Raw genomic sequence first — 27,387 nt, 5'->3', positions numbered from 1 at the left:
CAGAGAATCAACGCTGTTGTCGCCAAAGAGAAGAGAGAGGGAAGAACACCTGAACATAGTTTCAATTTTTTGGCCTGTTTTTGAGAGACAAAGAGACATTGAGAGACTCAGTTGACTCAAGTTATTGTAAATATGTTTTATACGGTTCAAATTTAACATGCAAAATCTGGGTTCACAGATTTTAAATTGTTACAACAGTATTTTGACATGCAGTAAATCGTAAATAACCAATAAATGGGCAAAATAATATTCTCTGGTCCTTTTATGGTTAAATTAAGCAAAAAAGTGCAGGCATTTTTAGGATTAGGTGTTAAAGGGCTAAAAGAATATCATATCTTATCTTTAGACAGGTGAAATAATGATCTTGTTTATATTCTGTGAATTAAAACCTTTGTTGTCCATCTGTCTAGTATTTGCTTCCCTATGGGGACAATGAAGTATATTTAATTGATTTGATCATTTTTTCTTTGTTATATTTCACTTCACTACTGTGTTTTCATTTGTAAGTGTTTTGTGTGTCGAATTTAAGTAGAGTTAGTGTTTTGAGTGTCCTCAGCTGTGGGAGAACACAGGTTCACCCAATCACTCCTGATTAGCAGAGAAACCTGTGACCTAGATTCTGACTCTCTGCCCGTGACACACTGTTTCAATAAAGCAGTGAGAGACATTTTAAATATCTTAGAAAGACAGCTACATTTAATATATCACGAACATATTGTGTTGTCACATTCACAATAAAACGGAAACAAACTTTTATTTGAATGCTCAAAAAATGTACAAATGTAAGATAAACTCAAACTAAATCTTCCATCTCTACATTTCACACTTTGCACATGAAGTGCTGATAACAGGCCTGAAGATGCTGAGTCTGCATCACACGGTGTTCTGTTTACTTCCCCAACCCTGAAAACACACAAAGACCCTCTTCAGACTTAGTACTAAAATCCATAGCCCTAACACTAGTGCACTAAAAAACCTTTTTTTCATCCAAAAAGTTAATCAATTTTTGATAAATGTTCATCTAAGTCACTTTTGTATATAATTTGTTATTATTAAAGTTAATTTAATATTTGATCTCTTTATATTGTACGTGAATGGTGATGTAATACATGTTTTCAGATGACGTCGAACACAGAGCTGAAACATGTCATCTCTTCTCAAAAGTGAAGAGATCAACACTTCCCATGTCCGCTTAAAACTGTCATTAGATTTAGACTTTGCTTTGACTTGGGCAAAAAAACAGTGTAGTACCTGATGGAGGGCGTGCAGATCCTCCAGTGCCTGCTGGGCCGCCAGTTTCAGGCTCGGCTTCTCACTTGTGGTGAGCTCCCTGACGCGAGCCTGGAGGTCTGGGTTGAGCAGGGTGGAGCCTAGCAGGAGCAGCGCCTCTTCCTCCAACAAGACCGACTGCAGGAGACGCAAAGAGTGGAGACAAACCTCCCAATGTCCATCTGTCACACAGATTATTTTAACAGATGAGATGAGAGAGTTTCAGAACGACACATAGATGTTACGCATGAATTCTTTGTACTGAAGTGTGGTGGTTCTAAATTAGACGGGTGCGTCTCTCACCGTTCAGCTGGGTCCAGATGAGAGGCATGAGTCCTGGGTTCTGACTAATGTGCTTCAGCCCGTTCACATTGATGCTGACATTGTACAGCGCCATCAACATCAGCCTGCAGCAAAACAACAGCAGAGACAGTGTCATGAAAACACAAGCAATGCACTGACACCCACTGCCCACATATCGATAGCCTAGGTTTTAATTAACTTAATTCACTTGAACATTTCACTTCATTTTGAAAAGAAGTGGTCAATTTTTGCCCCTTTTAGTCTGCTTATATTTTGTACACGTACACTTTCAGTTTGGGGAAGACACCGTGCTTTATCTGCGTCAGAAGCTTCATCAGATTGTCCAGGAGGGTTTGAGCCGAGGTGGACAGGAAGTTCCGTCCACATGATACAGCAGCTAGGTCTGATTCATGGGAAATAAACACAAAGCAGGTGAGTTAATTTTTTTTAAATGAAATAATGTTGTTTCTTTGCCCGTCTACAATAAACTGAATATCTGAAACAAGGATCAACATTTTACAACATTCTCTGCATCTTATTGACTAAAATACTGAATGATTGATTGAGAAAATAATCGGCAGATACATCTACAATGAAAACAATTGTCACACAGAGCCTGTGAACTCACTAGTTATGATTCCAGCCAGAGCCAACACAAACTGGTGCTCATTGGAGTTGTGGTCCTCAGTTTGAGTTTTCTCCTCCATGTCTAAAGAGCTGACAAAGCTCTCCAGAGTCTGAGTAGCTATGAACAGAAAGGACTGCAGGTTTGCCTGCACCATCAGCACACACACGGGAAGTGGGGAAACACATCTGTTTAGAGCGTTGCATTTGTCATATTTGGTTCCCATGTAGAGATAACTGCATCATACTAATACGGACAACCTCTACACACACACACAGACAGGGGGAGACAACTCACATCAGCCAGCCAGCATTCAACTGTGTCCTCACTGGTAGAGCATTTCCACAGCAGACCACAGGTGGCAGACCCCAGAGCAGAGCAGAAGTCTGCCTGCTGCTGCAGCTCTGCACCGCTCTGCCACAGCTGTTCACGCAGCAGCAGCTTCTCCTGTACACACACAAAACGTTTTTTAAATGGTATTGTGATATTCTTCAGTGTGTTATATTAGTTCAGTGACCACAACTATGCCTTTAAAAAAGGGTTACCTCTCTCTCTTTCTGACATTCAGTCTGCACTGCATCCAGTCGAGACTGAAGGTGCAGACACTCCTGACGCAGCTGCTCCTGCTCCTGCACAAGGTGCTCTCTCACTACACACACACACACACACACACACACACACACACAGTCAGTGCCACAGACAACCACACTTCAGAAACAGTGTACATGATTCGGTATCAGGCTGGTTTTGGTGCACAAACCTGGCAACCCTGATATAAACAATAGTCTGACTCTGCATCGACACACCTGTGTGAACTGTTTGGGCTTTATGCAGCGTTTCAATGAGGTCACTGTTCAGGACTCTGGGTAGGAACTCCCTCAGCTGCATGACTTCTGTGGTCAGCCTCTCTAAATCTCTCTTCCGCACGCTGACAAAGTCATCCTTGGAGAAATCAAGAGAAAACTCAAGTCAAGCTCAAAGGAGATCATGTTGCATGACCCCTGTCCACCTACAAACTAAACCTGCAACAATTAAATGATTGGTAATTGAGTGTTGGTTTATTTTCACAAAAATCATAAAGACAACTTCTGTAATTCCATTGCTCCTCTATAACTGAGTATCTGATTTGTGGACATAATAGGACATTTAAGGATGTTTTCAGGTTTTAACAATGTTCTGACATTTTATGGACAAAACAACTAATCAGTTAATCAAGAAAGCAATGATGTCTTACAGTATGTGACATGTGACAATGCCTACCTTTGCTTTATGACTCTGAAACAGAGGATTCCCACCTACTGGTGCAGACATTTTCTTGCTGGTGTGTTTTTTTATCATCTTTCTCTTCTTTTTCTGCACGTCCTATTTTCCTGAGTGGATTGTGAACATTTATATGTTATACTAATGCCAATATTTCTCAGTGTGCTAATGCTACAAATGTTAATGTACATGATTGCTAGTATCATGTTTGTTGGATTTATTGTTTTCAATACTGCACCTTTTTGACTGCTGGCATACTAATTTGCAAATATCGAAGCAATATATCAAATAAATGTTAAGGTATTTCAGTGTTGGCTAAACCACGTGACACGTTACTGCTATGCAACTAACAAAGCTAAACTCCAATTAAGCTACTTTTCTAAAGCATTAAGAACTGTATTTCAGACAGAGTTAAAATGGTTGTTGCAAAACTAGCATCATTACAAACTAATTTACAATGTTTATGAGGGAGCCTGGAGTTTTTCGACCCATTAAAAGACATTCAATTATGACTCCTACTTACTTGTATGTTGAGGGTATACTGTACATCCGACCTCTACGGGGCGCAGTAACGGGTGTATCTACGGATGGCTTTTCAGCAATAGTATGTTATTAGCCCTGTGTCAGTGCTAACAAACTGTGTAGAATCTGGCGATAATTTGAGATACAGACCGCTGCAACACATGTTCTCATCACGGCCTCATTTATAGAGTAAATTGATTCTACACTATAAATGTAAATCCAAAAATAACCCGAGGGGGGCAGTAATGCGTCTTTGGAGCGTGTAGACTGCCACAGATTACGAAAGAAGAACTATTCCAACACTCCTGGTTGCCCAGCTCTTCCAGTCCTGGTTTTGAGATTTTCCAGCCGCTCGGATGAGCTGATCTCCTCTTCCTTTGTGTTTGAACGTTTGTTTTTTGAAATTTGTCATTTATGGGACCGGGGGCGGCGGAGAGAAACGCGTCTGTCTGCCACAGCTCACTCATGTCTGCGGGACAAGGACCAGACTTGTCCGGTGATGAGGTGTTCGTGAGCCGGTTCCCCATCCATCGCGCCTGCCGGGATGGAGATGTCGGGGCTTTGGTGTCGCTGTCAGGACAGCTTATGACCAGGGCTCCTCTCACGACTGAGGACTCCTGCCACGGCTGGACTCCCTTACACTGGGCTGCTCATTATGGACAGGTACCTGTTAATATTTTAAACAAATTCAAACTCTGATAGTCACGGTTTCAGTTACATAAAAGGTATTCTCAAAGGCCACAAAACTTAGCTTCACAAACTGTAGCCGGCCTATCAAGGCGTAAGGCTTTTTCTCAACTAAAATGGCGAAGAGTGACCGATGTGCATATTTAATGTAAATAATGTTAGTTGGGTAAGTTGGCTATACAATTGAATATCCTTATGTCAAGTTGTTACCGTATAATAAAGTTGTCTAGAGTGAAAGAAAATCAAGTGAGTGTTTGGAGCATTTCGATTGGTTCAGATGTAGCCAATGGCGATGCAGGCGCCAAATCATAAACAGGAAATGTATATATAATTTGTATTGTTATTATTTAAACCATATTCAAATATGCACTCAAACTGGCACTTGTGTCAAGACAAAAAGAACAGGTGCAACCGTATAAAGTAATAAATATAAAGTATTATGAGGCAAAAGTCATAATAAACTGCTAAGTGAATATTGAATATTGAAGCAAATAAGTCCAAGTCACTGCATAAGAGGTAGACAGAGGTACAACATGGTGACATGATTTTTTTTTGCATTTTTGCCATAACCTTCAAACATTATGCCAACTGTTACACCTGCCACAAGTATAACACCTGTGCACAATATATCAAGAATTACACAATTTTATAAGCGGGCTGATGGCTGATGGAAACCTAGTGAGTTTATTGTCCTGCTTTGCATTCTGTATTACTTCCCATGCAGATGGAGTGTGTGATGCACCTGGTGCAGATGGGTTGTGAGGTGAATGTGGTGACCAGTCACCTCAACCAGACACCAATGCACACTGCAGCATTTGGAGGACATCCTCACTGTGTGGTGTGGCTAACTCAAGCTGGAGCGGACGTCAACGGGCAGGTCAGTTATCCAGAACTGTCCAGCAGCAGTGGTATACCATCTGAATGTTACAATGCTAGGTATTCACTACTACCAATCTAAATTAAACATTCTGAGATTTTATCATTGTGTTTTCAGGACATTGTAGGTGAGGCTCCCATCCACAAGGCGGCTCGCTCAGGTAGCCTGGAGTGTATCCAAGTTCTGTTGGTAGCAGGAGCTAAACCACAGTAAGTATCCTGCTGTTTAACCTCAGTGCAGCAGCTGTTTTTTTTAACTGATAAACATGCAATTCTTAGGTATTTAGGATTGTCCTAGTTCTATACATTTCCTCTCACTGTTGTGTTGACATTAAATTTTTTCTGAGTATATATATGAAGATTCAGGGATTACATTGTACACTGTGCAAAAACTTCTTTAAGCAATTATGTATTCCAGATATTCTTTATGTTTTATAGGCTGTTGTTGTCCAAACAGCTGATTGACAGATTTGTCTAAGTGAAACATATTTAATGAATTAATATAGTTCACACTGATAATAATGTTATTTAGGTTTTTCTTCAGTGTCTATCTGCACAGATTAGTTACCGTGAATGTTGACATTTTGCAAAGGCAGAAAAGCTCATGTATGACACTCTGACACATTATTGTGACAATGCACCGATATTTAAAACATTTAAATTGTTTGAGTGTGAGAGATCAATTGTTTCAGAAGATGTGGAAAATGGTATTTCTAATTAGAATCTGAATATTGTCACCAATAAAAACAGCAGGTCGACAGAATGACAGAATTATTTAGATAATTAAATGTGGAAAATGTGCTTGAAACACTGAAATCCCCTCACCTTACCTTTTGGCAAGAAACAAATTGTTTCTTTGCATCACAAGTTGTAGGCTCCCCCTTGTGGCACTTTAATATAAACCACTTGGATGGAGCTCTCACATTGGAGCACAATTTTCCATTCAAGATTGTCATAATTAAAATTGACAATGCTGCTACATTATTATGCCTCAATGTTCAGAATTTCAACTTGTTACATTTTAGTGGTGGATTTGGAGATGAATTCCATATCAGTAAATACACATCATGAGTTTTTCAGCCTCTCACGTATAGCATCATGAATTAAGAGTGTACAATAATTTAACCTGACACTGTGTTATTGGTCCTAACTTGTGTTAACTTCTTAATATTTGCTTGTGGATCATGTGCTTATATTGTGTAAAGATAAACCAAACTGTGCTGGCAAAGACCAACACCTTGCACGTTCTGATGTTTTACAGCTATTCAATTTGAACATGATTGTCTCAAGTAATGGCAGAAAGAGGAAGCAGTCCGTATAGGCACTGCAGAGTGTGGCACGCATGCATCAGCCAGCGTCTTACAGTTGTGGCAATGTGTGTTCACAATCGCTTCCCTACAGTTTCTGGCAGCTGGCACGCTGGCGAGGTACTTCCTGTCGTGAATGGTTTCAATGCTAAGAAAAACACAGATGATAATTATTGTAGATATTGTGCAGACATGCATGCCTAGCTTACAACTAACTGTTCACAGACACAGTGCTAACAAACTGAACTAACTGGACATGCCTCAGGAGTTAGCCAAAGATTGACAGGGATGATAAATGTGTCAGGAGATCATGTATAAATTCAAATGCTTCTTTTTAACTTTTGCTTCAAATTATTTTTTAACTGTAATTTGTTTTGATTGTATTAACATGGTTGGTATTAAAGGGGTGGTTATATTATTTGAGGTGTGGTTGTGTTAGGTACTGACACACTGTCTGTGCAGCATGAGCTCACTCTCATTTAAAACACGAAAAGAAAATGCTCAACTAATGAAATATACACCAGCTCGAGTCCATTATGTCTAAAGAATATGTTAGCTGCTTTATCTCACCATTCAAAAGCCTTTGTTAACCACTTAAGTCTTCTGCACCAAAATCCAGTGAGCAAATCTGTGTTTTTAGTTCATGGGGACACAGGAGCTGCTAGTCTACTGGTGCTTTTTTTTTGGTGACTTTTTGTCACGCAGGTGACTCTGAGTGAAGTCACAAAATAACACATTTGAGCTTAGTCATGGAGGCAACGGTGGATCAACAACTCCTGTTTGCTGTGATGTAAAATCACACATGTTTTCAATGTAGTTTAGTGCAGAGTGACCAAGACATTTAAAAAGCAACACAGACTTCACTTTCTAGTTGGAAAGGGATTTCCAACAGTGAGACAAAATAGCAAACATTATTCTCAAGATATTTTAGATACAAGCAGGCATAGATTTTAAAATCGTGCCTAAAACCCTTTTTTTTTTCATGTGTCCCAGCTGGCAGCCATGTATACACTAAGCAAGTGTCTGCCTGTCATAGGCTTCTTCTAGGAGTAAGGCACACATGGCTCAGGCTGCACTAAATATGTGTCAGAATCTGAGATTGATCATAGTAAGATCATAGGATACAGACAGCTTAGAGATGACTGTTACGCCCCAACAGGAATTAGTTTGTCTCACTCTCTTTTTCTCCCTCAGTTTAAGGAACAACAGGGGGCAGACAGCAGCAGACCTGGCCCACACACACGGCTTCCTCGACTGTTTTAGCTTCATCTCCAATGCACACAAGCACCTGCTGCAGCTAGGCAATCTCCATATAAATGATGTGCAGAATGGAAACGCACCCTGTGGTCAGGGCCGGCTCAGCAGAAAGAGGCTGACGCCCACCATGGACTGTGGACATGTGAAGAAAGCAAGGAGAGCAGAGAGTAAGAAGACAGCGAGTGTCACTTTGTTGTGGAGTGTCGATCAGCTGTATGATGTTGTTTGTGTCTTCTGCTGCAGACATGTTGGTGCAGATGAACGGCAGCAGTGAAGGCGAGGAGGTGGAGAGCATGAACACAGAGTCTGCACACAAACTCCACGCAGGTGGGAGTGAAGTTTCTGTGGGATTATTGACATTATGCTGATGAAACTAAGATTGCAAGCTTACCAAGTTGTTTGCTTTTAACTCCTGATCAGGTGATGACACCAACCATCATGACCATCATGACCATCATCACACACTGTCTCGCGCTGCCCAGGACGACCCTGAGCTGCCCAGAAGCTTCCCCTCAACACCATCCCCTCCAGATAAGCAGCTGCCAGCAGCAACGCCGACCCATAACTCCTCACCCGACATGTGTGGCTCTCTGCACCTGAGCAGGAGCCCCAGCAGCTGTGTGTCCCAGCGGCCAGGCTGGAGGGGGCTGATGGGAGAAGACTGCAGTGACTTCCAGTATTACGGACACTATCACGGTTTTGGAGACACAGCAGAGGATCTGAGTGACAGTGTCAGCGTCCAGGTGGAGCACAGATACAAGCAGGCTGTGGCCAGTACTGTCCACCACTACCACAGCTCATAAACACAGATGGTTAACCTTTACAGCTGCAGGAGACAGGGAAGGGGGCTACAACATTTTGATTTGCTTTTTGAATCCTAAAAGGGAATAATTTGCTTTATCAACCACTCAGTCCCTAGAGAAATGTACCATTTTTGGTTTGTGGGGACACTGGAGCTGCTGGTCTACTGTTGCCTCATTTGTTAACTTGTCACTGAAGTAAATCTGAACAAAGCACCAAAATCAAAAAATAATATGAACTTTGTAATGGTGGCAGCAGAGGATAAACAACTCCTGTGTGCTGTGATATAAAATTGCTGATTTTCTCTTTGGGCTTTGATGTGAGGGGTGAACGTTTACAATGTCACTCAGTTTCCAGACAGAAAGGCTGTTTAACAGTCAGATAAATCCGCAAACATATTCTTAAGATAGCAAGTTACACTGGCTAAGACAAGCCGTTCATTAAATGACTTAAATCAGTTTTTTCTTCCCGCCTCTTCCTGCAGTGTTAAGGAACAGAGTGCAGTCAGATAGACCCCAGACTAGAATGGGAAGAAATCCATCCCATACAACTGAAACTCACACTACTATGCACAAGCTGTATAGGACATTTCTTTGTGCATTGTATTGTGGTTTAGTGGTGCTAAATGTGGTCATTTTGAAAAGTGTTCATTGCTGAACTGAGATTAAGTTCAGTTCCCATCTGAACATTGTTTACACTCAGGTGTTAACAATGGATGAGCATGAACAACAAATGAAAACAACTCCCTTTGCACTAAGATATGGATGTCAAACTCCTAATTTAAGGCAGCAGTATTTTTGGATGTAAACAACGTGAGGATCACATTTGTGGATTTAAATGTCTTTTCATTCACCCACTTGTACCTTTTATAATCAGACACACACATAGCAGAGGCTCATATTATTTGAACTGAACCTTTTGCCTGTAAAGTACAGCTGTACATGACCAATTGTCACTGCCTGATCTTCAATATAAGCCTTTTTTCATGGCAAACATTTTGACAGGTCACAGTCAGTGAAAACAGGCACAGGTGTGACTTCAATTAAACATTCATTATTAGTGTTATCAGTAACACCTTTGCTTTTCCTGCTAAAAATCAAAATGGCTGCTGGCTGGACACTCATATTACTTCCTACAGTGTACTCCTGCATAAACAACATTAATGTTTCTATTATACTGCTACTGCTGGCTGCTTTTCACCATTAAGGAATAGTTTAATGGACTGTGTGGTGTTAAGTGTGTGTGTATTGTGACAAACAACTGCACTGAAACTAAAAAAAAACAAACCCTGCTGGCCTTGATCAACCAAAGGAAATGTTTGTGTGTAGCTACAATCCTGTTGTTATTTATGTGTTAGAGCAGTGTCATTTTCTCTGAGGGAATTATGCATTAACACTACATCAGCTCTGTGGGAAAGTGCACTAAGTGCCAAAGAAATACTTTCCTATTTCTGACAGCTGTTTTATACTCTTTCTGGTTGTGTTTCTTTTTCCTATTAAAACCTTTTTTGCAGTTTCATAAATCTGTCCTTGTGTGTGTTTTTTTTTTATGTACAATCTATACAATCTGAGGAAACTGCTGCTGCTGGTGGAAAATGTGCACCCACAAAATTGCAATTTGCTCACTTAGTCATATGGAAAGTGAATCTAATGAATGTTTGTACCAAATCTGAAAAGATTCTCTGCAGCTTGTACCTGCTTTAATAGGCAGATAAATTGATCAGCTGAAGGCATTCTTGAGATGTGTTTTCCATCACAACCAGGAAGAAATAGTATTACATATTGCTTTATTTCCAATCTTAGATTATAAATAATAAAAACTGTGGGGTAAAAATGAAGCTTGTGCTGTAATTCATAATAAAAAATAAAAAAAACAGAGAGGCTGAGGGTGGATCACCTCCTCAAATCCAGCTGAAGGGTCTTCTGCAGACTGGCGATGCTGGCGTCCAGAGCTTCCAAGCCGTCTCTGAACGCCATCTCGTCTCTTGTGTTAAACGTCGACTCTGACCACTCAGACTCGGCGTCACACTGGGACAGTGTGGAGTCCAAGCGCCGCTCACGTGAGCAGTGAGACTGGAGGACAGGAGGCGCTGCGATGTCCACAGCTCTGACACCACCTCCTTTCTCTGTGTCTGCAGATGCATGCTGAGTGCGTGCGGGACCAGGGCGGTCGAGAGACATCAGGTAGTGAGTGATGCGCTCGGTAGGAGGCTGATGTGGCGGCGACATCACTGAGCTGTTCATGACTGGAGGATGAGCTGATGAATCTGGACTTTGAGGCAACCTGAGTGGTGAAGGAAGGAGGTTAATGGCAGATTTCTCACAATCATCTGCTGCACCCACATTTCTCATGCCCACATTTTTTTACCGCAATCTTTGTGAGGACACAGACATTATGCATGCCCTGGCCTCTTACCTTAACTATGACAACTACATCCCCAACCCTAAAACCAGGTCTTAACCCCACAAACACAACTTTTTGAAGGTGTGATACAATGTGAGGACCAGCCAAAATGTCACACGCCCACCTCTTCAGGTTCCCATTCTCTTCCAGTATTTGTTGGAAGAATGAGGCCAACTCATTCTTCTCTCTTTCCACATCCACCAGCCTGCGTTTCGTTGCTTCCAAATCTGTGTACAAACAAAGAGGATAAAAAAAAAAGTTCAAAATGTAAAGCTTTAGGAGGGTTTACTGTGTATCCCCAAAAGTATGTTTGTATAAGTGTTTTTTTGTTGCCTTTATATCAGCCTTTACTATGTAATTTATGGAAGAGACTGCCATTTTTTTGCCATATTTCTACAGCAGCAAACCAGCCAGCATTTTGAAACAGAAATTGTTCGGAAACTGTTGTTGTTGTGTATAAAATGTGCCATATAAATCAAGTTTTGCTTGATTTGACTCATATGAGCTGTAGACCACAGATGTCACTCAATCCAAACCTGTCCTGATGATGGTGTTCTCTGCCTCTCGGTCTCTCAGCTCACTCCGTGTGTCCTGCAGTGCTGCCCGCAGCTCAGTCAGGTCGTGCTGCAGTTCCTGCAGTCGCCACTGAGCTGCAGTGAGCTGGTCCTGCAGAACTGTCACTGTGAAGAGACACACACACAAAGTCCAGTCATTCAGACACAGAGCTTGGCTCACACTCCCTCGTCACCTCTAACTAAACCTATACCAAATTCGAACTCAAAACCCTAAGGCTTATTACCTTCAATAAGTAACTTTCATGGTCTTGAGGTAAAAAGCCATAGAAAGATGTGCGTACACACACACACACACACACACACACACACACTTTACCTCCTGAGTTACAGTGTGTGTTCTGTTGTCTCTCTGCTTTCTCTTTCTCCATTAGCTGCTGGTTCAGAATCCTCACGCGCCTAAGACACACACAGACACATTTAGGGTAGCATAGTCATGCAGGTAGACACACACGCACACACAGTCATCAGGTGTGTGGTTACCTGCGCAGCTGAATATTCTGGCTGTACAGTGATGACGGGTCTGAAAGACTCTCATTGTTGACATTTAAGGTCACAGCCTCCTCCAGGTGACCGAGCAGCCTCTCTGCTATGCTGCCTGTATAGCAGAGAGGTTTGTGAGGGTAAAGTAAACATATGTGAATAATATTATTATGTAATATTCTCTTCTGGCATTTCTGAACATTTACGCTCACAAGGCAAAAAGGTAGGTTTGGAAGCAACACTGACTTTAACCTTTGACTTCTATACATCAAAATCTTATCAGTTCAGCCTTGAGTCCAAGTGAACACTTCAGAGGACTAACTGAAAACATAATAACACACAGGTTACCTTGTCCAGCGAGCAGAGCCTTGAGTTCTCCCAATAGATACTCCACCTTCTTCTCTTTCACTGCCCTCTCTATGCTGATGTGTGCATCCTGAGGGATTTCATCAACATGTCCAGGGTCCAAGCGCATGTTCGACACCTTTGAGGAACAGCTGAGGACATGTGGAGGCACATGTCCTACAGCTGTGCGCGTGTCTTTGGCAGCGTGATGGGTGTTGATGTCTCTCACAGGAACAGACTCCTCCTCTTCATCGTGTTCAGCTTTAAGAGGCGCTCGGCCTGGCTGAGAAGATGACTGGTTCACAGAGAGAAGGACAGAGCTCTGAGGCTGAAATGGGGGGATGGATGTCTGGGTAAAAGGGATGGAGGTCTTAACAGAAGAGATAGGGTTCTGGGTAGGAGTTACAGAGGTCTGCAGCTGATTTGGGGCAATGGAGGGGGAGGCTTGAGCTTTCCTGGGAGTAGGCCTCTGAGATGGATGCAGCTTCACTCCTGAATGAGCAGCTGGAGACTTCTGACCTCTCCTTGGAGTGGTGCTTGCTGCTCCATGTGGAAGAGACTGAGGATTCTTTTGTGCTGGAGGCAGAGATGGAGATAGGTGAACATTTTGGCATACAAAGACCGTCACAGCAGAACCACTCTTACCTGTCTTTCTAGGTAGTTTCTTCACTGTCTTCTTGAGTGAGGTGGATGGTCTTGATTTGGCTGCTCGAAACGTCGCTGCTTTAGGAGGGCTTGGCGAAGCTTTTACACACACAAACACACACTTTGTGTTGGGCAGTGGTCCATAACATGACAGAAAATGTTATCCAGTTTGAATCATTTCATTGTAATATGGTTCTAAGAAGCTGAAAATGATTCACTATAATTAATAATTATAAAAAAAACACTCAAAACCAATTAATTTATCAGTAATTGATTGATCGCTGGAGCCCTAATACGGACACCATATTCTAATGATGTTATAGGTTTACTTCACTGTAGTGTTACATGATCTAAGGCCACATCCACACAGAAACGACACAAAACAATCTTTTGTGCCGTTTTCAAAAGGTTCCCCATACAGAACCCCAGACATTTCTCTGAATTTCTAGGTGAGCTCAAACTTGCTTACAAAAATATGAAAAACTTTTTTTTTTTTCAAAATAACACAGAGAGAAATACAGGAAGTAAAACAGAGAAAGCACAAAAACAGAGGTAAACGCTGCAAATACAAAACAGTGTTTTTGATTGATTCAAATTCTTAATTTTTTTTTCTCAATCAATTAATCACACCACTATTAATAATCACCACTATTGCTTTATCAAAGGACATTACTTAAGGAAACTCCTCTGACCTGTGAGGTCAGCCTGGAGGATATCAGTGAGCAGGGCAGCACAGCGGTCCAGACCTTCATGCAGAGAAGTGACCTGGGAAGACACAAATACAGCTGTGAAAGTCACTGAGCACAAAAGCAGGAGAATCCAGGATTACAGAGAAAGCCAGGCTAGAATGTGTCAGCCCTTCCTGGCTTTAAACATTTTACATAGGTCAAGCCATTTAAATAGACGGCTTGACTGGAACAACCTACTAAATTATCTGAAACTAAATGATCAGGTCTTTTTGGACACATGACTGTTCTGTACAGTGGTTGCACATGTGCTGACTTCATGTACCTGCTCCTCAGAGTCAGTGGAGTACAGGGAGAAGGCTGGTTCTGGATGGGCGGATGCCGTCGCCCTAACAACACAAGCGAGAGCAAGAGTTAGCAGCTTTCTAACTGTAGCACACAGTGTATAATGAGGATGAAGCATAAGCAGTATATCACAAATTCAAGAGTGCTTACGGTTTTCTGGCCTGCTGTCCTTTGACTCCTCCTGTCAGCCTCCCTGACGTCACTACCTGCTAGTCACAACAACACAGCAGGGTTGAACGGTGTAATATCTGCCCCCTGACCCACAAAATGACCACATGACTGTGACCCGGATTATCCAAAGAAACACTTAACATCATAACGTCACATTTTTTTCCAGTGTTGCTTTAAATTGACAGCTGATGCGGCTCATCCTTCACAAGTCCCTCAGGAGTCACAACATCTATCATCAATACCTACAGACCACAGACTACAATAGTAGGCTAAAACGGCTGCTACCTCCTTGACATCTACGCTGGTGCCCTATTTTATTTTTAACATTTATTTATTTTGCTCAATTAAGAAAATGTATATCTACATCTGCTGTGACATGAGTAGGCAAAAATGTATGTTAATTTCACTACAGAAGAGACTAAATGACCTCTGCAGGCACAAGGTGTACACATATATGGGTAACAGTTATCGGCCCAAGCACTCCCAATATATCGGCATATCGGACATGACAAAAGGTCAAATATCGTGCATCCCCAGTTGATGGTGTACGTTTCCTATGTTTAAACTGAAACTGTGCTAACGTAACACAAAACATGCCTGTCTATCTGACAGGTCACAGCTTTTTTATATGAACTGCTACTGTCTCTAATTGGTTGTGTGTCACCCACACTCGCAGTTAGTTAGTTATCACAGACTAACGTGTTAGCTGCCATGAAGTGTTTGGATAATCTTACCTTGTGTTTGTTCGTTGCTTTCATGGTTAGCACGTTAGCTGCAGCATCAAAGCTAAAAGCTAAAAGAGCTGTTGCTCGTTGGCTCAATGTCCGCTTTAACTGTGAGCTTATTCTTGTTTCGTATTTGACAGTTAGGGGTTTATTTTGAGCCGTTCACGTCACTCATTACTTCAGCTTCCGGTTGATACACAAGTTTTGAAACTGGAAGCACACCGCCAACCAATTAGACGAATAGGGTGGTGTGGGCGCAGCTTCGGGACTAGGAAGTGTTTCTCCAATCAAAATGTTCCTAACCATAGATATTCCCAACCAGCCCCGCTGGGGGCGGAGACTACGGCGAGTGAAATACGAGGAGCAGGAGGAGAGTTTAGATTATTATTCTCGTTAAAAATCAGAGATCCCAACCAAACCAGCCCCCACTGGAGGGCGCCAAAGCTCCATCAGCGAAGCCTTCATGGTTTCTTAGTTGTTTTTTTACGGGTGCAACTATGCAAAATAAAATATGGACCCAGCATTTAACACTTTTTATGAGAAAACTAAAAGGATTATAACTTTTCAATAAAAAAAAATTACTATATATACATAAAACTGCCAACATTACAAACTATGCATAAAGACTTCAATTACAAAATACAAAAATTAACAAATTCTGTCAACAAATCTACATTTAAGGTTGGGGACATACAATTATTTTTATAATTATTACAATTTTAACATCCACCATGCATTTATTCCTTTCCAATTTTACTGTATACCTTTGCATGATTTAGGGAGACTCCGCCACTTTCCAAATAAAAACAGTCTGTAACCTTGAGCCGTTTGGTTAATATTTAAGTTGACATTCCCTTCAATTGAATGAACAGTTCCCTTTAATTGTGTATGCTCCTGGCCGACATAAAACATCAGGAATCTGTATGTGCAATTTGTCCACTTTAACAGCTCAAGTCTCAAGGGACTTTAGGGGGGAAGGTTACACTAAATGCAATAGTGAGTGCCATCAGTGATGGTTTAGTTAATTTCTAACATAACTGATGGCTCATGAAGGCTATAATCCTATAGTAATCAGCAAGGAGACACTTGCAGTGACAGTTTGAGGTACTTGAAGACTCAACATTCAGAAACCTTTGCTTGGACCACATTTATTTTGTCACACTTCGTCTTCAAGACACTAACCATTTTAACAATAAGTGATTCAAGTACTAAAAAAAAAAGTAAAATAAACTGAAGAGTAACATGATGTGGTTTCACCATTTAACATCTCACTAGACATTTTCAGTCTTTATTCACTGTAACAAAACTACTCTAGTAAAACAAGCTGAACATCTGTATCTCACTTGACATTTGCACCATTTCTTTTTTCCACAGAAGAAAAACTGCTGTGATAAAACGTCCAACAACCTGGACAACTGAAAAGAATAATAATACAGGTCAACGTGTGGTGCTACTGCTGTTATATTCCCTTTACTCCCATTCTTCATCATCAGCTGCAGCCGTTACCTGGCTATTCACTGCACTTTCTTGAAATGACCCTGTCTGTTGACCCTGAGAACAAAAGGACAAAGTAAGGACACTGGGGAAAGACCAACAGTAAACATGAAAATCTGAAAGGTCAGTCTCATTACCTTCCTGGAGTCTGTGGAGGCAAAATTCTTCCTGGAAGGGTTGAAGTCTTCTCCTGTGCTGGGGTTGCTGAATGCGTACTCCTCTAACCACGAGGGCACTTCCTGCTGAGCCTGTTAATCCCGATCAACGCAGAAACAATCAAGACTTTCACTGCGTTTTAATGTGCTGCCTCCTAGCGATAAAAGCCTAGAAGTGCTATATCTCACCTTTGACAGGATTGAAACCAAGGAGCGAGTCAAAGGGCCATCAGTCGTTGGGTCATAAAAAGACACTGCCCTCCCAATGTTTCCACAACGACCAGTTCTTCCAATACGGTGGACATACTCATCAATGTTGTTAGGAAGATCAAAGTTCACCACATTCTGTACATCAGGAATATCCAAACCACGGGCAGCCACAGAGGTCGCAACCAGGACAGGACATTTGCCAGACCTGAAGTCCGCCAGGGCCTGCTCTCGCTGATACTGCTCTCGGTCACTGCAATTTAACAACACATTAACCACATACATTTTAAATGAGTGCTAACACACTGTAGCATTCTGAACACATCACTTACCCGTGAATACTGGTAGTTGGAAGCTTCTCCTGGCACAGGAACGTGGCAATAAAATCAGCGTATCTCTTCTTTTCCACAAAGACGATGGTGCGGTCCATTCCTGCAACACAATCACTGTCAGGACCATCCAACATTAAGGAAAATGTCATCAAAGTACTGAACGAGAACCCACGACAACTGCAAAAAAATTAAATTAAACAAACAAGACCCTTAGAACTTAAATGAGCTCAGTCACTAAAGGAACTATTTAATCGACAATTATTAAATTCCTGTGTGGATTATTTAAACCAGTAGGTTTGGATTTTATTTCTCAGCATGTTCTGATGTTCATAAATTCAAATTAAGTATTGCTGTGAGTTTAAATGAAGCAGCAATTATTTGTTGATTTTGATAAATTGTTCTTTTGTTAAAATACCAAGTTTTAAAACACAAGTGCTCACATTCAGAGTCTGGAAGAGTAAAATAATATTTGACTATCAGCTCTCTTCCCCATCAGCATCCTGTAGATATGTTAACTTCTTTGTTTTGATCCCATTTGTGGTTGGGTTATAGCCAATAACTCACTCCATACGACTATTGCAGACAGACATTAAAACCATACTGTTAACCTCTGAACAGTAGAAAACAAAAATGTATCAACTTTTACCAGTGGTCTTAAGAATGTCAAGGAGCTGTTCTCTCTTGTTGAACTTTCCAACTTCAATAAATGTCTGCTGTACATCACTGCAGGCTCCACCCACCACACCCACAGCTAAGAACAGGTAGTCAACTTTGAGGAAATCAGCGGCCAACCTGTAAAAAACACACACAGTTCACATCAAGGACAGAGAAATATTAGCAATGTTTACATCTGCAAAATGTATTAATTCCTAAAGGATTAATTCTGAGTGAAATCTATGATTCCATCGTTTACATGGACAGAAAATTAAATGATCTGATTGTGGCACGAGTACACATGCATCAAGCCAAAAGGGCTGTACCATCACATTTTTATTCCAATATTTGTGTCCATGTAAACATAGCTAGAGAAAAGGGCAGTTGATGCACAATCAAACCTCTGAATGTCCTCAGGGAAGGTGGCACTGAACATCAGAGTCTGACGGTTCTCTTTGGTGGGCATTCCAGGGGAGCCCACCAGGCGGCGCATCTCGGGTTCAAAGCCCATGTCCAACATGCGGTCAGCCTCATCCAGCACCAAGTACCGCAGCTTACTTAACCCAACCTGAGGAACACATGAGCCACTTAAATGCAATAAAGACCAACTCTCTTTGATTCAGTTTGAATCAAATTTTTTATTTACCTTTCCTCTTCCAATCATATCCATCAGTCTCCCTGGTGTTCCACACAGGACATTGCATCCCCTCAACACGTCACGAATTTGGTGTCCGGTGCTGACTCCACCATAAACAACCACTGGACGCACACAGGTCCTACAAAGATTAGAGAAAACATCATTTCACACAGCAGCTTCTGTGTATGGTGTGGGTGCCTAAAGCTGCCCCGTGGTGATTCCTTAATTGAAGCACACACCCATACGCAAACTTCCTGGCCTCCAGGTAGATCTGGTTGATGAGCTCCCTGGTTGGGGCCACAATGATGGCTTCAGGCTCCTGTAGCTCACTAAAGCGACTGCCTGCCACACCATCTGCCATTAGCCGTTGCAGCATCGGGAGCAGGAATGCAGCCTGCAGAGAGAAAACATGCATTTAAACTCTGTTCACATACACTAACTGTAAAGTCATATAATGATTCACTCATCTCACCGTTTTACCAGATCCTGTCTGGGCACATGCCATGAGATCTCTGCCAGCAGAGATGATCGGGATGCCGTGCTTCTGTACCGGGGTCGGCTTCACGTACCCAGATTTGCTGATGTTTTTGTTCAGGGACTCGCACAGCGCTGCTTCCTCAAAGGTCTGGAATACAAAACATGAAACACATACACTGGCTTCAAAGGACAGTTCATATGCTGCCATTAGATAGTTTATTTACTAGATTACATTACAGCATGAGCCCATCCTTCAGAAACTGGCATTTTTTAAATACTTATCTTACTTAACGATACAGAGATAATTAAAAATCCGTTTATATTCTGTTTGAAAAGTTTTTTTTCTTCTTAGCCTGTTGCACTTGAGAGAGAGGGAGAAAAACTGGATGTTCTAAAGTATGAGACTGTTTATGAATGTATGATTTAAATATTTTTAATTCATAATTACCATGATAGCCTGGGGTGGGTTGGTTCCACTGACATTCACCAGTATGTCATCATATTTGTCGAAGTTGATGCCCGACTCATAGTGAGCAAAAACAGACTCTTCGTCCTCAGGGAGGGAAGGTGGAATATAAGTGACTCTTGGTTCTGTGGGTGAGAACAGAAGACAGGAGTGGACTATGTTTCATGTCATCACAGAACAGCTGAATGTGTTTCCTATGAATCCATCGTTTTCTTACTTTCTTCACCACTTTCATCCTTCTGTTCCGAGTCATTATCATCTTTCCCTTTAATCACAAACAGTAACATCAGTGAAAACCTAGGACTGCAACTGTAAAGACGAATATTATAGATTACAAAATGAATTGTCAACTATTTTTATAATCAACTACTCGGTTTTTCAACATTTTCTGACATGTTAGTTGCAGCTCTACTCAAAACTGAAATAACTCAATTATTCAGTAAAAAAAAAAGAAAACACTTCCCCAAACCTTTGGAGAAGGTCTGGTCATCTTTACCACGGTAACCTGAAACAATGAGACATGCCACATTGTTAATATGAAATGCATAGTTATTCCAAAATATTTAATGAATGTTTATTTACCTCCTCTAAAGCCTCCTCTGTCACCATCTTCACCACCTACAACACATTATCACCCATTTTAAATTGAAAGGATTTTAACATGAATGAACTGCAAGACATTGCAGAGAACTTGCATTGAGTCGATTCAAAAGTAAAAATAATGGTTCGTTGATTCAGAAGATTTAATCTTTACCACTGAAGAGGGTTTGAGTCTTAGCAGAGCACATTTTCTTTTTTAATTACCCATTTGATGTAAAAGGTTAAAATTATATAAATGCAGGAATAAATTGCATGAAGAAAAACCCAGAACATGCAAAGGTCTTTAAACTAAAATAACTGTTATTGGGGCTGTGCAAAGAGAAGAATAATGCATCACATATTATGTTGTAGTTGGAAATGCCCTACCTATTATGGTGAAGGCGTTAGTTTCTACAATTCTTGAAAGTGTTGAAAGACGTTACTTATACCTCGTCTAAAACCTCTTCCTCCTCTGCCACCTCCCCGGCTTCCTCCTCTAAAGCCTGTTAATAACATATAATATTGGGAAAAAATGCATAAAGTGGATAAAATCACAAATTTAGAATTAAAAAGTCTACACTTGCCTGTTTCACATGCTCCATCATCATCATCATCTCCTGGTTAAAAAGAAGAAAAGAAATCAAATCACATTAAATTCACTTTCATTTTTTTTTTCTACACCAGTTGTCTAAGAACATTACCAGTCCTGTCTGCTCTGCCAAACCCCCTGCCACGTCCTAAACAAAACAAAACTTACAGTCAGAAGGATTAACAACCAATTTAAAATAAGTGCTATAATGAGCCAATAAGTGCTCCTTCACGACCACTCTACCGCAGCCTTTCAGGCCCAAAGACAGAAAAGAGCACTCCACATATTTGCTTATTTTAATTGTTTTTTATTAAGATGAGTTTTGTTCCACATGTAACCATTTATGTTAAACCAGTTAAACATTTTCTGTTTGTATGAACGAATGAGTGTCTAACCTCTTCCTCTCCCTCTGAAACCACCTCTTTCTCCTCCTGTGTTGTTCCAGCTGTTAGTATCTGCAAAGGACAAATCAACTGAGTTAATATTAAGAATGTTACCCAGTAATAAATAATTCTAATCTGAGTCCATTTCATCACCATCACTGAGTAAAATTAACATATATTAAAAACATAACATTGTAATATAACAGAGGATGAAACATTGTTGTACTGCACTGTGGCCACAAATTAGAAAGCCACAATTGACAGCCCCACAAAGACAAACTTTCAATCAATGTGCCAAAATACTGTGACACTGCGAGTACTTACCAGTCCCATTTTCATCACCACCTATGGAACAAAAACGAAGTTAGTCTCATCTATGACACTATGACCCAGAGGGCAAAGTCTTCCCATTCATTTATTGTCACCTCTGCCTGAGGGTCTGGTTTCATATGCACCACATATCACTATATTACAAAGATTCATACATACCACACATAGAACCTATATTCATTTTAATGAATACAGCAACAATTGCCAAGACGACATTAAGCATTCAGGTGTTTGTCCTTTTGGATCGGAGCACACTGTCCATGCAGCTATGAGCGATGCTTGAGATTTTTTCCAGTTTAATGTCTTTCATCAATGTATGCATTCTGTTGTAAAATGGCCACAACGGCATCTTACAAATTATGTTGACCTCACTCATTTGGAATTGTACAATTTTTTTTTAATAATGTAGAATCAACGGCCACCTGTGGAAAAGGAATCTGTAAATCTCCCTCGTCTGCCTCTGCCTCCACGACCTGAGGAAAAGCAGAAACCACATTCTTAAGCAAGGACACCATGGGCAAAGATGATCATTGCTCCTCCCATCTTCTTACCTGTTCCAAAGTCACCACCATCAGTCTTCCACGAGTTTTCATTTGAACCTAAAAGGGTGTCATTAAAAACATTTTCACATACAACTTAATATTGATCCTGCAGCCTTAGTGAAAAAGGTTATTACAGGAGGTGATAAAAGTCAGAATAATCTGCATCTTAAAGTGGTTGATTATCACTTAAGTCTGGTTTCCTTCCACAGTCCAAAACTCTAAAGTGACAGTAGGAGTGTGTGAGAGTGGGTGGTTGGCTCTATGTGGCCCTATGATGGACTGGTAACATGTCCAGGGTGTACCCCACATTTTGCCCTACGAGAGCCCCCCACAACCCTCATATGGAGGATAAAGCTGTAGAAGATAAATGAATGAGTTATATAGCAAGGGAGTACACATACCTTCATTTGAGGTGTGGCTGGTTAGAGTAACAGAGTTAGTACTTTCCTGTAATGACGGGAAAATATTAATGACGTGCTTAAAGGCCGGAAGAACAAAGCTGGACATGATTGGTTAAGAAGTTCCTAAAAAAACACTTACCGTCTCTTCCCACTCATCCATTTTTAAATGACCTGAAAAGTTCAAAAAAACACAACTAACCACTTTGCTATATTTGTATTGTTTTAAATAAATTCATACTTCCATAAATTTCTTATAAAATACGCTATAGTTCGCTAGCCTCGAAGCGCAGATTGTCGAAACACCGCGAGACTTCTTAGTGCAACGATAACGCCATGAAAAAAGACTACAAGCCTCGTGCTCTGACCGGAGCAACTAAGCTAATCCTAAGCTAAAATCTTCAAATTTAAACTGTGGCCGAAGCAACTTGAACATTTATCAAATATATAGATCGTAGTGTTTGGGTAGTTGGTTGACTCTTAATTTGCAATCAAGCAAAAACTTGACCACATGCAGATTTCCTTATCAAGGTCAGTGACGTTTGGCCCCCACATGATACTGCCATTGCTAAGCTCACAGGTGGCTAAACCCGACACAGGCCGCGACAGAAGTGCCACTGACACCTCTACATGGTTCCACACTTAAACAACGGACATTTAAAAGTTGCGAACAAGATTTGAAACTAAATGTAATTTAACTTTGCTAAACTTACGTCAACAGATAAGTACATTAAACACGTGCACCGTATGTGTCCTGCAGTCTTAAAAAATACACCACAAAAAACTAATAGCTTTTCCAAAATAAAAATATGTACTTATATATAACCATACTTAATCAAATACTGGACAGGTGAAACTCGGCGACCTCCTCGCTGTCCTCGTTCTGCGACTGAGTGTCTCCGAACCCACGTGCCGTGTGCACAACCCACAGCTAGCCAGGGTTGCCAGTTCCGTTGCTTTCCCGCCCAAAGACATCATTTTCAAAGAAAACTGGGAATTGCCTTTTTAAATACCATACAGAAGTTTACCGTGTATTTATCTCCATTCTCCATTTATTTCTCCATTTATCTATACATCTATTTGTCTTGTCTGGGAAATTTCAGTCCGTGATACTGTGACTTGAAATATCACAGTTTACCAGTCTTGTATTTTTCATAATTTCTAAGATAACATAAAAAAGGGAAACGTCATCACTGTCATTACAAAGATTAAAATTTAAAATTCTAAATTAAAACCTTATAACAAATGTCACCAGTCCAGATGTGTGTTTATTTTGTTTTAAGATGTTAATTTTTCTTGTTTCGGGAGTCCACAGAGGTCACTGTCATGTTCATGAAACCAGGAGGCATTGTCTGAATGTAGTCCTGCTGTCACATTACTTTAGTTTAGTTTCCTAGATTCTAGACGATGCAGACGCCAACGTGATACCATGCTCCCAAGAGAAGGCACACAGAGTTGACGCTCAGGCTGAAACCAGTTTAATTGGTGAGTCAGGGTAGTGGCAGCTGTTAGCAGGTTGTTAACACATCAGCAGCACTGGGAGTTGGCGTCAACAGTGATGTCACAGAGACTGATCCTCATTTCATGTTTATTCAACCATCCTCTGCTACATCAATAGAAGTAGTCACTGGTTTGATATGTCCAGGTTCAGTAATTTTAACTAAAAACTTGGTTTTAAATGTGGTCCATATGGTTTTGCTTCCTTTCTACTGAATGAATGTTTTTGGACATCAGCACCCAAGTGGAGTGCATTCACAGACCTCAATAAACAGTAACTGTCTCATTGTGACAGCAGAACACCGCTCACATGCAGTGAAAGGTGAAGCTCAAAATGCAACCCAATAGGAAGAAGAGGAAGAAAAAACATGTCAGAAACTGTTGTTATGTCCCTCCATTTTTTTAATTCGATTTTTGTAGTGTAAGTATGTAATTCAAAGTGTTTCAGATAACTGTCACATAATCATGGTCTGACCGGAGGCTACAACGTTACTGACACACGTCGCAAGTCAGTCATGTAAGCACTTATTTCCACACACTCCTCTATGACCTCGATGTTTTCTGAACCACTGAGCAGAACAACCTGACATGAACCTGAGACAACAAGCTGAATCCAGAGCAACTGAGCAATTATAAATGCACATGGGGCCAGTGATTAGTGATCAGCATGAGCTCCAGTGAGTCAGAGACACAGCGTTCATCACATGAGACAAAATGAACTTTTCCTCTTAAAATGCTAAATCTCAGTTTGTTTTCACTACACTCACAAATGAAACATAAAAATGAGGGGAAAAGATGTTTCATAGCGATATAAATTACAAAACCTAGACATGTTCAGCAGCCACCCCCAAACTTCAGTGCATTTTAAATACTATTTAGAACTGTATTTTCAGAATGCTTTACTAATGTAAAATGGTTGTAATACAAAGTAAACTTCCACAGCTTTCAGTCATACCACGCAACTTAAAATAACATGTTGGAAATGCATAATCAACATCAAGTTTTCGATATTCACACACCAACAAGTCAGTGTGAACTGTGATCTGTCACTTACTCTCCACCTGCTTGCCAAGAGGCATCAACAGATTAGCACTAATCTCATGTTCAGCAGGTAATCTGACTCTGCAGCCAGACACAGAGCGACAGAGAGAGAGAGAGAGAGATGTATTTCCTGTTGAAATCAATCAAAGAGTTGGTGTTATTGAAAACACAACCTCGGGATCTTCAGGTTCCCATTCATATGCAGATTACACACAATCATTTTCACTCAGAATTTTATTCTTGACTTCTTCGTTTCTAAATCACAACTCCGTAAATCACAACAAGTCTGGAATGTGCACATTCACAGAGTGGTCGAGGTCGGCCGAGAAATGCAGGGCTGATTCAGCGTTCACACGAATAACAACCATACACATTATTCTAAAATCTCAGGCTGACGTTCTTTAGGAATACTTTACATTAAAAAAACAAAGTTTGTCGAATCTGGAATACTTCTTTTTGATGACATTTAATGAGAAAACCAATATCTGATACATTATCAAGAAAGTTTTCAAACCATCTGCAGAGTGATTGGGCACATGAAACAATATATGTATAAGGGAGTTTTTTTCTTCTCTCCACCTGATGGTCTCAAAGTATGTAGAGTACCATATACAAATCGGGCCATATAAAATCATAGTGTCATCTATCACCAGCATTCCTGTTTTTCCTCTTCTTTTAATTTTCAGAGGGCTGTCCTCCACAGGAAAAACAAAACAAAAATCGTGCTTTATATCCTTTTTGGCCAGAATGCAAGTATAACAAAATCCAAACATGATTTTATCCATGTTTCCTGGACGCATAGTATGTCAGGTTTCTTATTACCTTCTCAAATGGATTTCTTAAACTCATCTCCATTGTATTCTCCGTTCTACTGGAGAATACAAACCATCAGGAGAAAATAAAATTAAATAAAAAAGGAATCATCGAAGAAAGTTCCCTCATACACTCTGTCCTTCCTCCATCTCATCCCCCCCATTAATCTTATTTTCACCAACAATATTGTTGTTGTTATTGAGGTCATTATTGGTCACAGGCGGTACATCAATGTTGTTATTATTGTGCTCGTTCTCTATCGTTTCAATCAATCAATCTCTATAAATTCAATGTCGTCGGGATAATAATTGTCATCGTCGTCACTATCAGATTCGTCATCACCGTCGCCGTCATCAGTATGAAATTCGTCATCATCGTCCTCATCCTCATTATCATCAGATTCATCATCATCCTCATCATGCTCTTCTTCTCCTTCTTCTCCTTCTTCTCCTTCTTCTCCTTCCCCTTCTCCTTCTCCTTCTTCTTCCAAGTCATAGTCTTGGCCCAGGACACTTTCATGTTGTAAATGAATCATTTGTTCAACATACTCATCTTCAGAAACCCCCTCGTCCCATAACTCATTTAAAACCGCTATATCAAGATTGTCGAGCTGGTTCGCCGTTGGGTATTCTCCAAACGGCATGACATAGAGCAGTGGACGGTTTCTTCCCACGTGCATTCCGTCTCCCTTTTGATCCATTTCGAAATAAAGCAGATTCATTCAGTACACACAAGTACTGTATGCAGGCATGAATCTGAAATGACTCGTAATTGGTCAGTCGGTGGTGTTCTATAAAAGTCAGAATTCATATTGTTGCGTTCCTTCCATTCTTCTCTCTATCCCTTTGCCTCTTATTGGCTTTGCAAATACCCCTCGAGATCCTTTGATCTTCTGTGATGTCATAAGAAACAATCAAAGATGGGAATATTATTGTTCGAAGAGCAACCCAGGTAGAATAAGATGACATCATAACTCCGTGTCACATATTTCTAGCATCATCTTACATGTGAAGGTCGAGATTTCTGTGGTTCTTTTTTTCCCTTCTGTTGCTATTTTTCACTTTAATTAGTGGCATTTAATCTGATATTTAGTTCACCTAACATAATTGTATATAACATCTTTTAATTCTGCTTATCATATTCATACACACAAGTGCGGGTCTGTTCCTGAAAACAAATAACGTAAACAACCTCTTTGCATTATCTCTATCCCATTATCCCTCGTCTCTGCATGTGGTCTTTCACAGTGTGTTTACACCTGGAGCTGCGCTCGTCCCGAGACCTCAGATCCTGCATTTGGCAGAGGAGGCGAGAGAGCAGAGCAGAGATTATAAACTGAGGTTGCAGGAGGATTATCCTGCTCCTTTCTTAGCTGCAGGTGGAGTCTGATGTCTCACTTTAGCCGCGCACACGCTCCAAGAGGATTTACTCAGAATGGAAGGAATAGAAATAAAGACGTGACTCCAATCTGTCTTGTTTATCCACCAGTTCCCCTTGAATTTTCAGGTGAA

At 40.7% G+C, this 27,387-nt stretch overlaps 4 protein-coding genes across 6 annotated transcripts; 1 reads left to right on the top strand and 3 right to left on the bottom strand.

Annotated features, from left to right (window-relative positions):
• Window positions 1-180: 180 nt before the first annotated feature.
• LOC122760522 (heat shock transcription factor 2 binding protein) lies at window positions 181-4,139 on the bottom strand. Its single transcript, XM_044015604.1, has 10 exons — window positions 3,981-4,139; window positions 3,458-3,567; window positions 3,004-3,139; window positions 2,743-2,846; window positions 2,495-2,644; window positions 2,201-2,345; window positions 1,858-1,975; window positions 1,573-1,676; window positions 1,252-1,451; window positions 181-903 (listed from the first exon to the last, which is right to left on the bottom strand). The coding sequence occupies exons 2-10, from the start codon at window positions 3,533-3,535 to the stop codon at window positions 874-876; spliced, it is 1,065 nt and encodes a 354-aa protein (XP_043871539.1). The 5' UTR covers window positions 3,536-3,567; window positions 3,981-4,139; the 3' UTR covers window positions 181-873.
• A 163-nt stretch (window positions 4,140-4,302) lies between these two features.
• Window positions 4,303-9,088, top strand: LOC122760514 (ankyrin repeat domain-containing protein 10-like). The gene is made up of 6 exons (XM_044015593.1): window positions 4,303-4,642; window positions 5,391-5,543; window positions 5,661-5,752; window positions 8,044-8,273; window positions 8,350-8,433; window positions 8,527-9,088. The coding sequence occupies exons 1-6, from the start codon at window positions 4,394-4,396 to the stop codon at window positions 8,907-8,909; spliced, it is 1,191 nt and encodes a 396-aa protein (XP_043871528.1). The 5' UTR covers window positions 4,303-4,393; the 3' UTR covers window positions 8,910-9,088.
• A 1,588-nt stretch (window positions 9,089-10,676) lies between these two features.
• ccdc14 (coiled-coil domain containing 14) lies at window positions 10,677-15,521 on the bottom strand. Of its 2 annotated transcripts, none has more exons than XM_044015576.1 (11): window positions 15,292-15,521; window positions 14,537-14,595; window positions 14,367-14,430; window positions 14,048-14,120; window positions 13,356-13,454; window positions 12,714-13,286; window positions 12,366-12,480; window positions 12,202-12,281; window positions 11,847-11,990; window positions 11,435-11,537; window positions 10,677-11,190 (listed from the first exon to the last, which is right to left on the bottom strand). In XM_044015576.1, the coding sequence occupies exons 1-11, from the start codon at window positions 15,313-15,315 to the stop codon at window positions 10,800-10,802; spliced, it is 1,725 nt and encodes a 574-aa protein (XP_043871511.1). In that variant the 5' UTR covers window positions 15,316-15,521; the 3' UTR covers window positions 10,677-10,799. The 2 variants fall into 2 exon arrangements, with proteins under 2 accessions (XP_043871511.1, XP_043871514.1); XM_044015579.1 differs by having other exon boundaries at window positions 14,537-14,592; window positions 15,292-15,520.
• An 893-nt stretch (window positions 15,522-16,414) lies between these two features.
• Window positions 16,415-23,465, bottom strand: ddx4 (DEAD (Asp-Glu-Ala-Asp) box polypeptide 4). Of its 2 annotated transcripts, none has more exons than XM_044015567.1 (23): window positions 23,357-23,465; window positions 22,668-22,699; window positions 22,529-22,574; window positions 22,137-22,184; window positions 22,008-22,058; window positions 21,580-21,600; window positions 21,268-21,327; window positions 20,985-21,020; window positions 20,868-20,900; window positions 20,733-20,786; window positions 20,287-20,322; window positions 20,174-20,209; window positions 19,922-19,969; window positions 19,687-19,829; window positions 19,234-19,386; window positions 19,001-19,155; window positions 18,771-18,900; window positions 18,526-18,692; window positions 18,117-18,262; window positions 17,471-17,570; window positions 17,121-17,391; window positions 16,914-17,024; window positions 16,415-16,833 (listed from the first exon to the last, which is right to left on the bottom strand). In XM_044015567.1, exons 2-23 carry the CDS (start codon window positions 22,686-22,688, stop codon window positions 16,753-16,755), a joined length of 1,947 nt encoding a protein of 648 aa, XP_043871502.1. In that variant the 5' UTR covers window positions 22,689-22,699; window positions 23,357-23,465; the 3' UTR covers window positions 16,415-16,752. The 2 variants fall into 2 exon arrangements, with proteins under 2 accessions (XP_043871502.1, XP_043871503.1); XM_044015568.1 differs by having other exon boundaries at window positions 20,733-20,791; window positions 20,873-20,900.
• Window positions 23,466-27,387: the final 3,922 nt, after the last annotated feature.

Source organism: Solea senegalensis, linkage group LG2, assembly GCF_019176455.1.
Source record: "Solea senegalensis isolate Sse05_10M linkage group LG2, IFAPA_SoseM_1, whole genome shotgun sequence".
Classification (NCBI taxonomy): Eukaryota; Metazoa; Chordata; class Actinopteri; order Pleuronectiformes; family Soleidae; genus Solea; species Solea senegalensis.
Note: the sequence above shows the minus strand (reverse complement) of the source record. Positions and strands in the feature narration are given on the sequence as shown.

What these genes read in the sequence shown, in the direction of transcription:
- ddx4 (XM_044015567.1), bottom strand. Translation starts at nt 22,688, where the DNA reads ATGGATGAGTGGGAAGAGACG. An exon ending in TGGCAGAGCAGACAGGACTG is followed by an intron (nt 20,901 to 20,984) that starts GTAATGTTCTTA and finishes CTTTTTAACCAG; the next exon opens with GAGATGATGATGATGATGGA. An exon ending in ACCCACCCCAGGCTATCATG is followed by an intron (nt 19,387 to 19,686) that starts GTAATTATGAAT and finishes TTTGTATTCCAG; the next exon opens with ACCTTTGAGGAAGCAGCGCT.
- LOC122760514 (XM_044015593.1), top strand. Translation starts at nt 4,394, where the DNA reads ATGGGACCGGGGGCGGCGGAGAGAAACGCGTCTGTCTGCCACAGCTCA. An exon ending in GGGCTGCTCATTATGGACAG is followed by an intron (nt 4,643 to 5,390) that starts GTACCTGTTAAT and finishes CTTCCCATGCAG; the next exon opens with ATGGAGTGTGTGATGCACCT. An exon ending in GAGCGGACGTCAACGGGCAG is followed by an intron (nt 5,544 to 5,660) that starts GTCAGTTATCCA and finishes TTGTGTTTTCAG; the next exon opens with GACATTGTAGGTGAGGCTCC.
- ccdc14 (XM_044015576.1), bottom strand. Translation starts at nt 15,315, where the DNA reads ATGAAAGCAACGAACAAACACAAG. An exon ending in GGACAGCAGGCCAGAAAACC is followed by an intron (nt 14,431 to 14,536) that starts GTAAGCACTCTT and finishes TTGTGTTGTTAG; the next exon opens with GGCGACGGCATCCGCCCATC. An exon ending in GAAACTACCTAGAAAGACAG is followed by an intron (nt 13,287 to 13,355) that starts GTAAGAGTGGTT and finishes CTCTGCCTCCAG; the next exon opens with CACAAAAGAATCCTCAGTCT.
- LOC122760522 (XM_044015604.1), bottom strand. Translation starts at nt 3,535, where the DNA reads ATGATAAAAAAACACACCAGCAAGAAAATGTCTGCACCAGTAGGTGGG. An exon ending in TTGAATGCTGGCTGGCTGAT is followed by an intron (nt 2,346 to 2,494) that starts GTGAGTTGTCTC and finishes CTGATGGTGCAG; the next exon opens with GCAAACCTGCAGTCCTTTCT. An exon ending in TCTGGCTGGAATCATAACTA is followed by an intron (nt 1,976 to 2,200) that starts GTGAGTTCACAG and finishes CCCATGAATCAG; the next exon opens with ACCTAGCTGCTGTATCATGT.